At 47.6% G+C, this 14,216-nt stretch overlaps 1 protein-coding gene across 1 annotated transcript; it reads left to right on the plus strand.

The window, feature by feature from the left end:
• Window positions 1-86: 86 nt before the first annotated feature.
• Window positions 87-2,044, plus strand: LOC124653708 (the record flags this gene model as incomplete). The annotated part of the gene is made up of 6 exons (XM_047192776.1): window positions 87-176; window positions 266-463; window positions 557-746; window positions 1,003-1,196; window positions 1,309-1,400; window positions 1,492-2,044. Coding segments are annotated over 6 exons (879 nt in total), but the record flags the coding sequence as incomplete, so codon positions are not given.
• Between the last annotated feature and the right edge of the window lie 12,172 nt (window positions 2,045-14,216).

Consider the following 14,216-nt stretch of genomic DNA (forward strand, 5'->3'; position numbering starts at 1 on the left):
AGTCAAGTGAGAGCTTATAACTGGTATCCTGGGGCCATGGGAGCCTACAGTGTTACAATGTTGTAAGTTAAGAAATTGTTTCATAATGTGCATTTCCAGGCTTGAGTTTTGGAATCGATGCACTTGCTGCGTTAGAAGGTACCCTACTTTTTGACGAGTTAATGCAAGCTAGGCAGGTACTATCATTACGGCATTGCTCTATTAATTCTATGAATCAGTATTCAGTTGGTTATCTTGTGAAGCTACCTTTTGTTCTTTATTTCAGCATTTGCACCAGCAGTATGATGAGTTATGTCCAGTGCTATGCACAAAGTTTCCTGAGATATTCAAACAAGACATATTCACGTGGGACAATTTTCTGTGGGCATGTGAATTGTGGTATTCAAACAGTATGATGATTGTTTTAAGTAGCGGGAAATTGACAACTTGCTTGATTCCTGTTGCTGGTCTTATGAACCACTCGGTTTGTAACTCTGTCCCAGAATCGGTTCCAAAGTTGTTTTTCGTTTGTTCTGCCCAATCGCTTATCATGTTGTTGTTTTCATGTTTTATGTAGGTGACTCCACATATTCTTAACTATGGCCGAGTAGATCAAGCCACTAAGTCCTTGAAGTTTCCTTTGTCAAGGCCTTGTGAAGCAGGATCTCAATGTTTTCTCAGTTATGGCAAACATTCAGGGTCACATCTAATTACCTTCTACGGTTTCCTACCAAGAGAAGACAACCCTTATGATGTTATACCTTTAGGTAAGGTTTTCCTAAAAGTTGTTACTAAGATTTGTTGGTAGTAGAGAAGCTACCGTTGCTTTACCGTTGTCGTGTGATGGTGTTTGCCCTGGATCTATGCCACTAATAAATTTGTTGACTAAAGTTGGTTAAGTCTGGTGGTCATAACTTCTACATAAACACACTAGGTTTTTTCAATACTGAGGGACTAGGCAGGTCTCCAATACATTTTGGGCACCTTTTCCCGTGCTAGATCTTGACGTTCACTTATGTGCAGATCTTGATACATCTATCGATGAGGAGGATGGCACAGACCAGTCTGTGAGTACAAGTCTAACCACTCATATGGTTCGTGGGACATGGTTGTCCAGATCAGAAGGACCTCCCACGTATGGCCTGCCTCAGCCCTTGTTGTCGCATCTTCGTGCTGCTCTGAATTGCGATCACGATGAGTCTCTTCCCGAGGCTGATGTAAGAATCTGTTTTTTGGCTTCCTGAATGACGCAGGAAGCATGCCATTTGCTTGACAAATAGTAGCTGAAAGCAAGACCTGCAGCTAATGCCCCATCTTCTCTGTACTCAGATCAAGGAAAATGACAGGATGGTGCTGGGAACACTCATTTCCATATTTACTCCCATGCTTGAAGGATTAGGCAAGGCAGATGACTACAACCGGTGCTACTTCATGCTTAAACTGCCATCTCCTTTTGTGCTGGACATGACATCAGCACCGCTTACTCATTACAATTTATTTGGTTTCTTGCAGGGGGAGTGTCAGTTGGGATGTTGCGCTAGCACTGAGCTACAAAGATCTAAACCGGAGGGTAATTTCGTCCATTGTTACCTCTTGTACCTCAGGCTTGGCAATGCTTGATTCCTAGCTGGAAGTGCTTCATTAGTTAATTTAATTTAATAATAATCTGAGGACACGCTGGGGCTGTGGGAGTACGTCGGGTGAAGCTGTTGTTGCACATGGGTTAGTTGCAACAACTGGCTGCCATTTGCTCTGATGGATTAGGATCCAAGGCCGGGCATGCAGAGACATGCCTTCCTGACTGAAGATGCTCCAACCATCAGGTATTTTGATCCGGCAACTGCGCGAAATCCAGGCATCGGTTTGCGCCTCTTGTGGCTTGAGGTTTAAGTTAGTGGCTCCTGATTGTTGATGCAGACTTGCTTTTGGTGGAAGAAAGCTGATTTATTGTGATGGAGTGATGTCGCCGGCCGATAAGGCTTGACTTTTTCGAGTTGTTTATCAGCAGACCATATTGCTGACCTGGATTTGCGTTATGCTAAATTGGTTTCTACCCTGTGGTCCACTTCATGCTGCCTATCTGATTTCCTGTTCGTAGAAAAAAAAAACAAGTTGCATTCTTTTCTTTGGGGGAAAAAGAGGGGGCAAAGCATTTGTGCCAAAGTTAGACATTTGTCCGGATGCAATGTTTGTTACTTCATTGTTAGAGCATCCCCACTCGTTGGCGCTCCCCACGCCCAAATCCGGCGAAATTTTCGTCCGGATTGGAGGAAGATTTGGCGTGGGGAGTAGTAGTTTCCCAGCCGCGTGCCCAGGCGAAGTCGACGATGCGAATTTAAAAAACGGAAACTTGACAAACGACGGCTAAAAACGGGTGAATATAGACTAAATTTAATGATATTTATTATATCACGGGCGGAGTTCATACATAGAGGCCGAATTCGACTATATTTCGAATTGCTAGGGGAATTCAAACGCTAATTTTAAAACACGGCGCTCTACATGCCGAAATGGCGGTAGAACACCGTGTAGTCGCCGCCGTCGTCGTCGGAGCCGTCGTCGTTGGCCTTCGGCCGCGCGGCTCTGGCTGCTGCCGCCCGGCCGGCGTCTCCCCACCTCGGGGAAGGCTTGTACCCGGTCGTCGTCGGAGGACTCGAGGTCGACGACGGGGACAGGCGACGCCGGATGGAGGTGTCGCAGACGGCGGTACCGCGCAACATCGTCGTTGGCGGTTGGACCGGCGCGGGCGGCGAGTTGGCGTGCGGCGGCCGAGTCCGCGGCAGCCGCCGCCGCTGCTCCGCTCCTCGCGCTCCCGGCCGCGCCTCGGCCCCGGTCCGGCGGCGGCGTCGTCCGCGCGCTTCTCCTCCTCCATGTCGTGCGGCGACCCGGCGATCGCCTCCGCCATGGCGGCGTCCCTCCGCGCGCTTCGCCTCCTCCTCGGCGAGCCGGCTTGCGGCGGCCTCTTTCTTCGTCTTCTTCCGGCCGCTCCGCGGCGCGGAAGGCTGTTCGCGGATGACGAGGGGCGCCGGCTGCTGCGCCTTCTCGGTCGTCGGCGGAGACGCCGGCTCCTTCTTGACGCGCACCGGCGTCGAAGGCGACGTCGCCTCCTCCCTCTTCACCGGCGCCAAGGATGACCTTGACGCCGATCCGGAAGACGACGAGCCGGCAGCCATGCGCCGTGGCCGCCGGACGCTTCCCCGACGGCGGCTCGCCGACGCCTCGATGCCGATGGAGGGGCATCGTGAGCACCGGGAAGTTGCCGCCCTCGATGTGCGCGAGGACGTTCGCCAGCGTCCTTTCCGGCGCGCTCCACCACCGTCGGCGGTCCGCGGCGTTGTTGCGCGCAGGCGGAGGCGGCGTTGTTGCGCGCAGGCGGAGGCGGCGGGCCGTCGTAGGCCGCCAGCTCCCGCTCCCACCGCCGGAGGAAGTAGGAGTTCCACCGCGTGTAGTTCTCGGGGTGGTGGCGCGGGTCGGCGCGCTCCTCGTCGGTCATGGTCATCCTCGCCTCCTCGATGGCGACGTCGAGGGCCCGGCCCCGCGGCGGCGGCGGGATTGGAACGCCGCCAGCACTTAGCCGCCGGCCGCCTCCGGGAGGCCTCGTGTCCGGCGGGCGGGGTACCCCCGCCCGGCGGAGGAGGTGCCCCTCCCACGCGTGGAGCGACCGGCGGGGAAGCCGTTGTTGGCTGCGCCGTCGTCGTCGTAGTACGCCATCTTGAGAGCGGAGGGAGAGTGGAGGGAGGGTGGAGCACGGGGTACGCCTCGCGGCGAGCGGACCGGCGTATATAGGCGTGGCTGGCGCGGGGATTAAATGCCGCGTGGATTGCGACGCGTCCGCGGCGAGCTGACCGGGCGGCAGCCTTTAGTGCGCGCGGAAGACGATGCATGCGCGGAAGACGACGACATTAACTCGCCGCGTGGCCGGCGAATGCGGACCGGCGGCAGGCTTTACAGCGCGCGGAAGACGATGCGATGAGGACGACGATCGGTTTCTCTCGCCGACAAGTTGGGGCCACCGGACGCGTGGGGAAGTTTCCTCGCCGTTTCGCGCGCTTTCATTTCGTCCGGAGTCCCCGAGCGCTCCCCGGGGGGCCGGGGATGGCGTGGGATCGCCGGATGAATTTAGGCCCAAATCCGGATGAAAACGAGGAACCGGGGGCACGACTGAGCCGAATTACGCCGTCCGGATGGAAAAAAGGCTCGCCGGGAGCCTCGTCGGGGGCGAGTGGAGATGCTCTTACCTTTGTACCCCAATCCACTGGGAAATGATTCGGATGGCACTTTCAGCCATTCAGGTTTTTGTGCGCACCGCAATAAATTTGCATGTATGCCTCTTTCTGCAAGTGTCAAAGCTGGTATAGCTTGGAGGTCTGATAGGTATCTTCGACGTATGGTGGCCGTTTGCCATCATTGTCATACAGCACCAGGAAAGTATACGCACTTTCTTTTCATGCTGGAATTCAGCACGATAAGAATTCATCCCAGACAAGCTATATGGTCGTGGCGCTTTTTTTCTTTTGAAAGGGGGGCAAAAGCTTTGCCCCAATCCGTTATTAAGTAGAGGAATGCCTAGTTAATTAACGGGAAACCGGGCAAAAAAAAACGTTACAACAACACCACCAACCACGGACGGCAGCAACACCTACAAATAACTCCTACAACCACAAACTTTCATACAAGAGAGGAGAATCATCCATCAATCAACTGCGATCTCGTTTCTTGTGACGCCACTTTTCTTGCTTCTGCTCCTAAGGTAGTCTTTCACCTTCTGGATTTTGCCCCTCGAAGACTTCTCCTCTAGGAGGCGAGCAATCTCCTTGCTAGATTTAGGGCTAGCCGCCTCCAACCTAGTGAGGAGATCGCAAAGCTCACCAACAAAGAGCGCATTGGAGTTAGGTGCCAAAGCACCTGCCTCGATAACTTTGTCGCCACAACGGCTTGCCTCCACCGGCGGTGGTGCGGAAGCCACCTCCGAGGTCACAAGCGAGTCCACATGAAGGTGAACCATCGAAAGAGGAGGGGAAGGGTCCTCACACAGCTCAAAGCCAAGAGCCCGACTCAGCGGAGAAGACACCGTCAACACCGGAGTCAAGGTACCATCTATGCCTTCGCCCTCATAGGCAGCCAACACAACAGGCTGTGGCGACTAGCAGGGACTATCACGAGGACGAAATAACTATAGAGATGTTCTTCATCCACCACCGACGACTTCTGGTCAGCGGAGCCAAGTGGAAACAAGGCATGCACGGTGGCGAGCTCCTGCCCACCAGAAGAGCATGCCTCTGTCGGCTCCAAAGAAACACCAACATGTGCCAACAACAGCTTGAGACTTGCCACCTCATCACGAAGGGGGCGAGCCGCCTCCTCAACCCAGTTAGCAACCAACTGATCGACCTCCATGCGGAACAAGGCAAACCGACACTGAAGGCGAGAGTCCAAATTGGCGTTGACATTGACCTCCTCGCAATACTTAGGAGAGGGCCTTGGTGGCAATGTTGCAGGCGACAACGAGCGGTACACGACTTCAACCCAACTCTGGGACGCTGAGAGACGACGAGGCTGAGAAGATGGAGAGGCGCTCCGCCTACAAGGAGCATATGCGTTCGGAGAACGAGCACAAGTGTCCGGAGAACGAGCAGCGGGAAAGCGCGCACGACAGAAACGCTCCCGATGACCAGGACAACGACAACGGATGCATCTGAATGGCTCACGACAAGTGTTGACCTGGTGGTCACACTCGAGGCACCGAAAGCATCTCCCACGAGCCCAACGCTTGAAGGCGATACTACGCTCGAGGCCTTCCTCCTGGAGCAAAGATGATGGCTCGTGGCTGGGGCGACCGCCCCGGCCCACCTTTACCCACCTCCGTCGTATCCAAGAGCAACATGAGCAGCAGAGAGGCCACCACATGGCTCTGTTGGCGCCCCGTCAACATGGCACAAATCAGCGGTGCCATGAACCTCGCTGGAAACGGTGCCTGTAGTGGAGGTCAACAGTGACTGTGGAGCCAACTCTCCATTGTCGTCGTCGTCATCGAAGCCCAAAGAAGCAACCCATAGCAAGCTCGGAGCCGGCAGAGTATCCTCTCCAGGTGATGCAGCCCGACCTTCGGTCTCCACCGCATCATGTGCGTCAACGCCGACACGTCACGCAAAGGTGAATCTTCTCCTTTATGCGTGCCTACAATTGTCTCTCATGAATGGTATGCTACTTCATCCTCCTTCATATGACCATGATAGGAACACATCGCCAAGTACGGAGGAAGTGGACGACACCATGGAGGCTCGAGGACTCAAGGCCGAGGTCGCGGAAGCATGGAAGAGAACGTCGAGGATGAGACGCGCCGAGAAGACCGGCACCGCCGCACCGCCACTACGCTCGAGGACGACGGCACCGCCGCCCCTACCCGCGCCGGCCCTATCGCCCCTACCCGTGCCGGCCCTGACACCCCACTGCAAAGAGCATCAAATCTGAACCCTTTATCCCTTTGTATGCCTAAACTACCCCTCCTTTAGTGGCTCCCTATATATAGGCTCCCACCTCCCCCTTCATTAGGAAGACATAACTTGAGTGAGAACTTGGCTTATGCCTCCACCATCCCTCCGGGATTAGGGAAACCCCTCCTCTCTTAGACACAAATCTATGAGTTGTATCAAGGCACTCCTTATATGATTTATCTTTCGCACTTGTGATTCTACCGCGGTCTCTCACACGTGTGACTCCATAGATCGTATATCGGTCTTTCTCTCGGGGATTCTACCTCGTGTCTCTCCTTGAGGGATTCTATCGTGATAGTGGTTCGGGCTATCGGGAGTAAACCGGAATTGTATCGGGTTGTGTTGCGTGCGTTCGCGTGTGTTCATCGTGTTCTTCGCCGTGTTCTTCGTGTTCTTCCTCTCTCCCACCTTTCCCTCGGTCAATTCGTGAGATCGGGCAACCCCCGTGGCCTTAGGTCGCATCACCAGGAAGGGGCACCTTGGCAGGGCCACCCAAGGCAACGGGCGGCAGCGACAAGGATCCAAGCCCCTCGACCAACACGGCAGGGTCGTAGAGTAGCCCGTCGGAACAGCGAGGACCAGTAGGAGTCGCAGCCACCGTCACAGTCCTATTGCGGTGGTGAGGACGAGGCGGGCGCGGAGGAGGTGCGGGAACCTCTTCAGGCAGGACCAAGGTGGACGTCGATGCAGCCGGCCAGGGCTGAGAGCAACTCGTCGGGGCCATCGGCAGCAGGCCACAGGAATCGTCGTGGCGCTTTGGAATTCAACCCAAAAATATAACAAGTGAAAAAAAAAACTCAAAATTACTGAAGTTCCGTTCAAACTATGCTATGCACTGTAGAGTGGAGACCGACGATTCCTGGAGCAGGAGCGAAAGAGTACCGTCGGCAACAGTTTATTAGGTCACCAATCTGTTACCTGTAATCGTATGTTAAACTAAGACAGGGAAGAAAGGTTATTGTGCAGTTAAGTTGGATATGCATAAAGCATATGATCGAGTCGAGTGGATTTTTCTTGAGAGGATGATGATCAGGCTGGGGTTTCATCATGACTTTGTCGGCCTCATCATGGCTTGTATAAGGTCGGTCAAGTATAAGGTGAGATATAATGATCAAGAGACAGATGGGTTTATTCCAAGCAGGGGCCTCCGTCAGGGGATCCGGTGTCTCCTTATTTATTCCTGTTATGTGCAGAAGCTCTTTCTAGTTTACTAGCTCATAAAGAGGAGGTTTGTGGCATCGAAGGTGTTAGGGTGTGCAGGAATGCACCGTCAGTATCTCATTTACTCTTTGCTGATGATTCCCTAATTCTTATGCGGGCAGACATGACTAATGCAACCTCATTGAGACAAATACTAGAAGAGTATTGTGCAAGTTCAGGACAGATGGTAAGTGAGTCAAAATGCAGTATATACTTTAGTCCCAATGTTGATGTGGATACAAGGGCAGATACATGTACAGAACAGAATATCATGACAGAGACAATAGCTGAAAAGTATTTGGGTCTACCAACTATGATTGGCCTGGACAAAAGTGAAAGTTTTTTGTATCTCCTTGAAAGAATTATTGAGAGGCTGAAAGGTTGGAAGGAAAAAATTCTGTCACTCGACGGTAAGGAAATATTACTTAAAGCAATTATTCAATCAATTCCGGTCTATACTATGGGAGTTTTTAAAATCCCAAAAAGCTTATGCAAAGAGATGAATGATGCAATGTCCGCTTTTTGGTGGGGTGATACGGAAGAACAAAAGAAACTCCATTGGTTTGCTTGGTGGCGAATGTGTATTCCGAAGAAAATTGGAGGAATGGGTTTTAGAGACCTTTATTCTTTCAACCTGGCTATGTTAGCCAAGCAAGTTTGGCGTCTGGTTGTTAGTCCTGATTCTTTATGCGCCCAAGTATTAAAGGCGAAATATTATCCGCATGGCGACATTTTAAAAGCAGGTCCTAAACAGGGGTCCTCTTATTCTTGGCAAAGCATTGTTGCTGGGTTACAGACTTTCAAGCGTGGGCATATATGGAGAGTGGGCAATGGAAGTAAAATAAATATATGGAAAGATCATTGGATTCCATACAATAAATCAAGAAAGGTTCTTTCAAGGAGGGGTCAAAGCATTCTCCGAACGGTTGATGAACTCATAAACCCTATTACTGGTGAGTGGGATGAAGAATTAATTAGGGGGAATCTGCTTGCTATTGATGCTCAGAAGATATTGCGGATTCCACTCAGCGAGGCTATGTCTGAGGATTTCATTGCATGGGATAATACAAAAACATATTCCTTTACAGTTCGGTCGGCCTACTACACAGAGTGGGATCACCAATTTGGGAACAAGATCCATAGACAAGATGGACAAGGAGCTGTCTCTGATAATCCAGTTTGGAAACAGGTTTGGGACGTGGCAGTACCAAATAAAATCAGAATATTTATGTGGTGATCCTTGCACGGAGTTGCGGTGACCCAGCGTACCACTGCATGGTGTAGTACACAAGTCGTTGACATAACACAAGTGAAACACTGTTCCACCCATATTACATCTCTCAGAGTGGTACAACAGAAACATATGCGAGTCCAAGGTATGTCTATAGAAGTACACACGAACTGTTTACATAAGATCAACACAACCTCCTACTTTACAGTGAGGTAAAACTTCAAATAAAGCTCCAGAAGAACGACTCATAGTCTATTTTATTGCTAACTCAAGTTCAAGAGCTACTTGGCTTGCTATAGAAATCTAGCTACTTAGGTGCTATGATTAGGGAAAGGTTCCCTTCTATTACTAGTCTAGGTTTCCGTAATAGCTGATGCAGAAGTTGACTCCATTGACTCCTTTGATTGGATTCTTCATCTTGTTGCAGTTGACTCCTTTGTCTTTGAGTTCCACGGTAGTTTCTCCTTCGGTGCCTTGATCTAAGAAGGGGGTTCAAATGGGATAGAATGAGTACGAGCGTACTCAGCAAGTTCATATTAGGAAATAGGTGTATCATGCACTAACTACAGCCATAGACCAGAAAGTCATAGGCCAATGCAAGTTTTCATAAACATTTCTTCAAAAGGTTTATTTTATTCTGAAAACTATGCCCGTCAGTCTTCACGAAGTTGACTAGAACTTCGTGGAGTTCCTTTCCTGCCGCGTTCGCGAGTTCCTTCCCGGAACAGGGAGTGACAAGTCACAATTCTTGATACCCTCTGCGAGAGGTGCGTTACTTTACCCCACAAGAGATCTTAACCATGTTGCTCGGCCGAGAGTATGTCCCCGTCCACACTTCCTTTGGTGTGAGGCCCGAGTATAAGATCCAAGCCAATCACCGCCTTCTCCGCGACCCCGCAAACCCACCCTTTTGTCCAACCGTACACCCCAGTAGACTTCTCCCGATAATACGGCTTTACTCACGGTGTACTCCGGACAATCCATCATAGATCGTAGAGCTTATCATCACTAATGGATGGGGATTTAAAAGGCTATCCCAACCTACGGCAGGTGCCTCCAACACCCCGCCAGCTCTACCAATCCGTTGGCGTGCAGAAGGGAAAAGATACAGCTGACTTCCCCAGAGCCATTATAGATCTTATGGATAACGCGATATGTACGGCGCTAGAATCACTGGATGGCATTTGTAATTAATCCCAGGGTGATATAACCCATGCAATGGAACCTCCACCATATCAACACATACCATGGTTCCATTGCCCACCACATAGTCATATTCATAATTGTAAAATAATACTTTGCTTTTTAATGCAAGAGTGATAAGTATAGTACTTTGCATATAGTTTGATACAAATAATCAAATGACATGAGCAAGTGATGAACTTGCCTTTCTTGACTGCAAGATTATGCAGGCAAAAGCTTCGATACGTGATGACTCCAAATGCTGAAATACCATCATCGTCCGGTAAGGACAATGTTTAAAGAACTGGCAAAGATGCTATAATGCATAATATGAGATGCAATCGTCCCGAGCGTAACTTAACCTCGATGATTTAGGATGCATGAGTTGTAACGATTTCTTTAGGGTTGGTTGCACTTTTAGAATGGTTCTCAAACAAGGTTCTTATTAGGGTTTGGTTATATTAGCATCATAAGCAAGTGATATAAGACATCATAACAATCATACACATAAAGAATAATGGTGGAATAATATGTAAAGAACAGTTGTCAATTTTAAGTTCTACAAGACATGGTTGATGATTACTTATATTATACTTCAAAAGAATAACTTTTGAAGAACATGTTAATTAAGAAATAATGAGTATTTCAAAGAAGGATTAGGGCTTCTAAGGTTTGATTGGCATTTGTACTTCAAAAGAATAACTTTTGAAGAACAGGTTAAATAAGAATATGAACTACTATACATAGGAGCTAAGTGCTATTAGGGTTTACTAATAGGACTGGTTGGTGCATAAGTAGAAGTGATCTACATGTAGCAAGTATTAGTAGGTTTATTACTATGGTTTCTCCTAAGCATCATATCAAAGGATGGTTATCAAGGTGTTGCTATGAGTTAGGGTTTACTATGACTTCATATTTGCTTTACCAAATAATCTCTAATAGTTTCTAAGCTAAGTGGTTTATCATTTCCTAAGTAAGGTTTAGTTGGATAGGAACATGTGATGTGATTTGCTACACAAAGTTGATACTAGGGTTTATCATTATGGTTCTACTAGGGTTTAATGATTGAGGTTGATCTTAATGGTATGGTATATAGGAGTGGTGATCAATGGTACTAATTCAATTAGCAAGTTAGGGTTTCTACCTAGGTGGCACTAGTGAATCATATAGGTTTTTAATTGAAATAGAAACATGGAATGATAATCTCATGTGACTTGGTTTATGCTAGTGGATCATAAGCATTCATTCATTGGTCACATAATATGGTTCTCTATGTAAAGGAAATTCACATGATCACATAAAATAATGGGATCCAGATTCTAACTTATAATAACACTAGGGTTTCTAAATTATGATCCAATTCTTAAAGTAATACTTGGTGCTAGAATTAATGTGATTAAGTACTTGAAATACAGTTATTAATAATTTTAACATGCTATTAATTTTTAGAGGGTTTAAGAATTAAAATAATTACTAGTTAGGGTTTATGAATTACCACTAATATTTAAGTTAATGCAAATATGATAAAGAAAATTAATCTTAACATTTTAATTAGTTATTGAATAGTTAAAATTTAATTTTGAAACTTCACTAATTATTGAATTCAAATTGTGTTTTAAATAAATGAAATGGCATAATTAATAAAGTTAAAAATAAGTGAATTTTTATTTTGACACACATTTTTGTTTTATATTTTAATTGGATAGAATTTATTTTTGTGAGAATTTTGATATATTATTTATCTTTTTCTGAGTTGAAATGAATTTTGTATGATTTTACAAAGTTTCAACATTTTTCTGGAATTTGAAATAAAGCAAAAAGCTAAGTGTACCGGTTCACTCATACCCGTAGAGACTGACTGGTGGGGCCGTTGACTGGGTCACTTGCCACGCGGGCAAAGACCAGTCAACAACTGCTGACGAGGCAGTGGACATGCTCTGCTCGCCGACGGCTTGACGCCGGCGACACGGACGAGGGCGGCGCCGTCGATTTAGGGTCTCCCGGATGCGTGGCCTACACTAATCGATTCCCCTCGACCTACTGAGCACTACTGTGGTGATGGATTACCGAAAAGCTCACCGGAGCATCATCGGCAACGAGGTACTGCGGCGGCGCACTCCGGCCAAATGGCTAACTCAAGCTACGGTGGATGAAATGACACAAATAGAGGCTCCTGAGATGCGCAAGCTCACCCTGAGGATGATGGTGTGCTCGACGGAGGCGTTGATGGTTGGAGACGATGGCAAGTCCATGGATTCCGACGAACCCGAGCGGAAGGGATCAAGTCGATTTCGCTGATAGGAAGCTTCCCCCTTCGATTCCTTCTGCCAGGAGACTCTCTGGAACACGGCGGTGCTGCTCAGCTACCTCCTGGACCCTGGGGTGGCCTACAACTTCGAATTCATGCTCGACTCCGGTGAGGTACTGTGGAAGATAGCGGGAGATTGAGAGGGACAGAGAAGATCTGGAGGGGTGGATAAGATCAAGAAGTGCTCGGCGGTGCTTTCCCCCCTATTTATAGGCCGAGGGGAGCTCTGAAGCCTGGACACGACGACGACGACGATCAGGAGGTGGCGGTCTCTGGAAGATTTAGTCTGGAGAAGATCTTTTCTTCCGCGGATAGACTCGGACGCGATAGAGATTGGGCATGCTTCTGAGAGGTCGGGCGACGTCCGGGCAAGCTTATCGGCGAGGAGGTCGTGGCCTACTGGCGTTGCAGCGCTGTCGACGCCGGAGAAGAAGACGACGCCGTTTTCCTCTCGCACGAATTTTAAAGCAGCGAAACGGTAAGTGTTGGGTTGCATTTGTTCGCGGGCTGGGCTGCTCCTGGGCTGGTCGACGTGGGTTGCTGTTGGGCTAAGGCTGCTGCGGTGCTGGGCTGCCAGGTAAGTTTCCCTCCATTTCTTTTTCAAATTTCTGTTTTTATTTCCTGGTTTCTATTTGGTATTTGAATTCACATTTGAATTCTGTTTTGTTTTGCAGGTTCTCAAACATTTGAACATTAATATAATTTGATAATGATGCTTGCTGCATTCTTTTGTTGTTTAAATAAACATTGAATTTTTGATTGGATTGATATGTTGTGAGGTTTAATTAACATAGAAATAGGTTTAGATTTTTATCTCAATTTTTTTCATTTGAGAACCAAATCTATTTAAGTGCTTTGGAAATTTATAACTTGTGCATAATGAACACATGATTAGGTTGATCTAGTACTTAACAATATGTTTTGTTTCCATATTTATAATTATGGCTAGGGTTTAAGTTAAATGGTATTAAGAATGGGATTGGTTCATGATTTTATGTGAATAATGGTTCTTAGGGTTTAAGAAGTTTGTTTGGATAGGCAAGGTTTTAAATACCATATCAATACTACACAAGGCATGAGTATTGGTCTGGATTAACTACTATTGATGTACTTATCATTTCATGTGAAAAATGAGATCTATGGATCACATATATAGGTTTAACTTATCATCTCAATTTAATATTCCTCTCATCACACTCATCCTAGATTCTTAGGGTTTATAATTAATACTAAGTTGTGATGATTATGGAATTGGTTTTCTAAGGTATTGTTATTGAAATAGGGTTCTCACTTCTAAGATCAAATATTGACTTGAACAACTAGGATTAGTACTTCTCTAATATTCTTGTATGAACATGGCTATGGTTAGGATTATAACTTCTCTCACTTCTCAATGTCTTGGAATATCCTAAGGACCTACTCAAGAGATGATGATATGATCCTCTAAATAGATGGTTTGCCTAGGAATTCTACCTTGGTATCTTCTGTAGCTTGTTCTTCGGAAATCCGATAAACCTGCATCTTGTGGTATGCCTCCACCTCCTAGCTTCTTCATCTTGATTCTAGCTAGTTCACATGGAGTGGCTCTATGTGTTTGTTCCCATGTATGATGGTACTTGATGATCAAATGGATGAAGGGTGTGGCTCTATTTATAGGCTTGGGCAAACTCTAGTATCATGACACCTAAGTGGTGACTCTTGTGTTGGTTTGATGAGTAAGGTGCTTGGTTGTCATGCCCTCATCCATAGCAATCCTTTGAGCATGAGGTGGCATAGCTTGGAAAGCAAGTCATGTAGATATTTTCATCCCATGTGGCAAGAT

The sequence above is a fragment of the Lolium rigidum genome, chromosome 1 (assembly GCF_022539505.1).
Source record: "Lolium rigidum isolate FL_2022 chromosome 1, APGP_CSIRO_Lrig_0.1, whole genome shotgun sequence".
In the NCBI taxonomy this organism is placed as follows: domain Eukaryota; kingdom Viridiplantae; phylum Streptophyta; class Magnoliopsida; order Poales; family Poaceae; genus Lolium; species Lolium rigidum.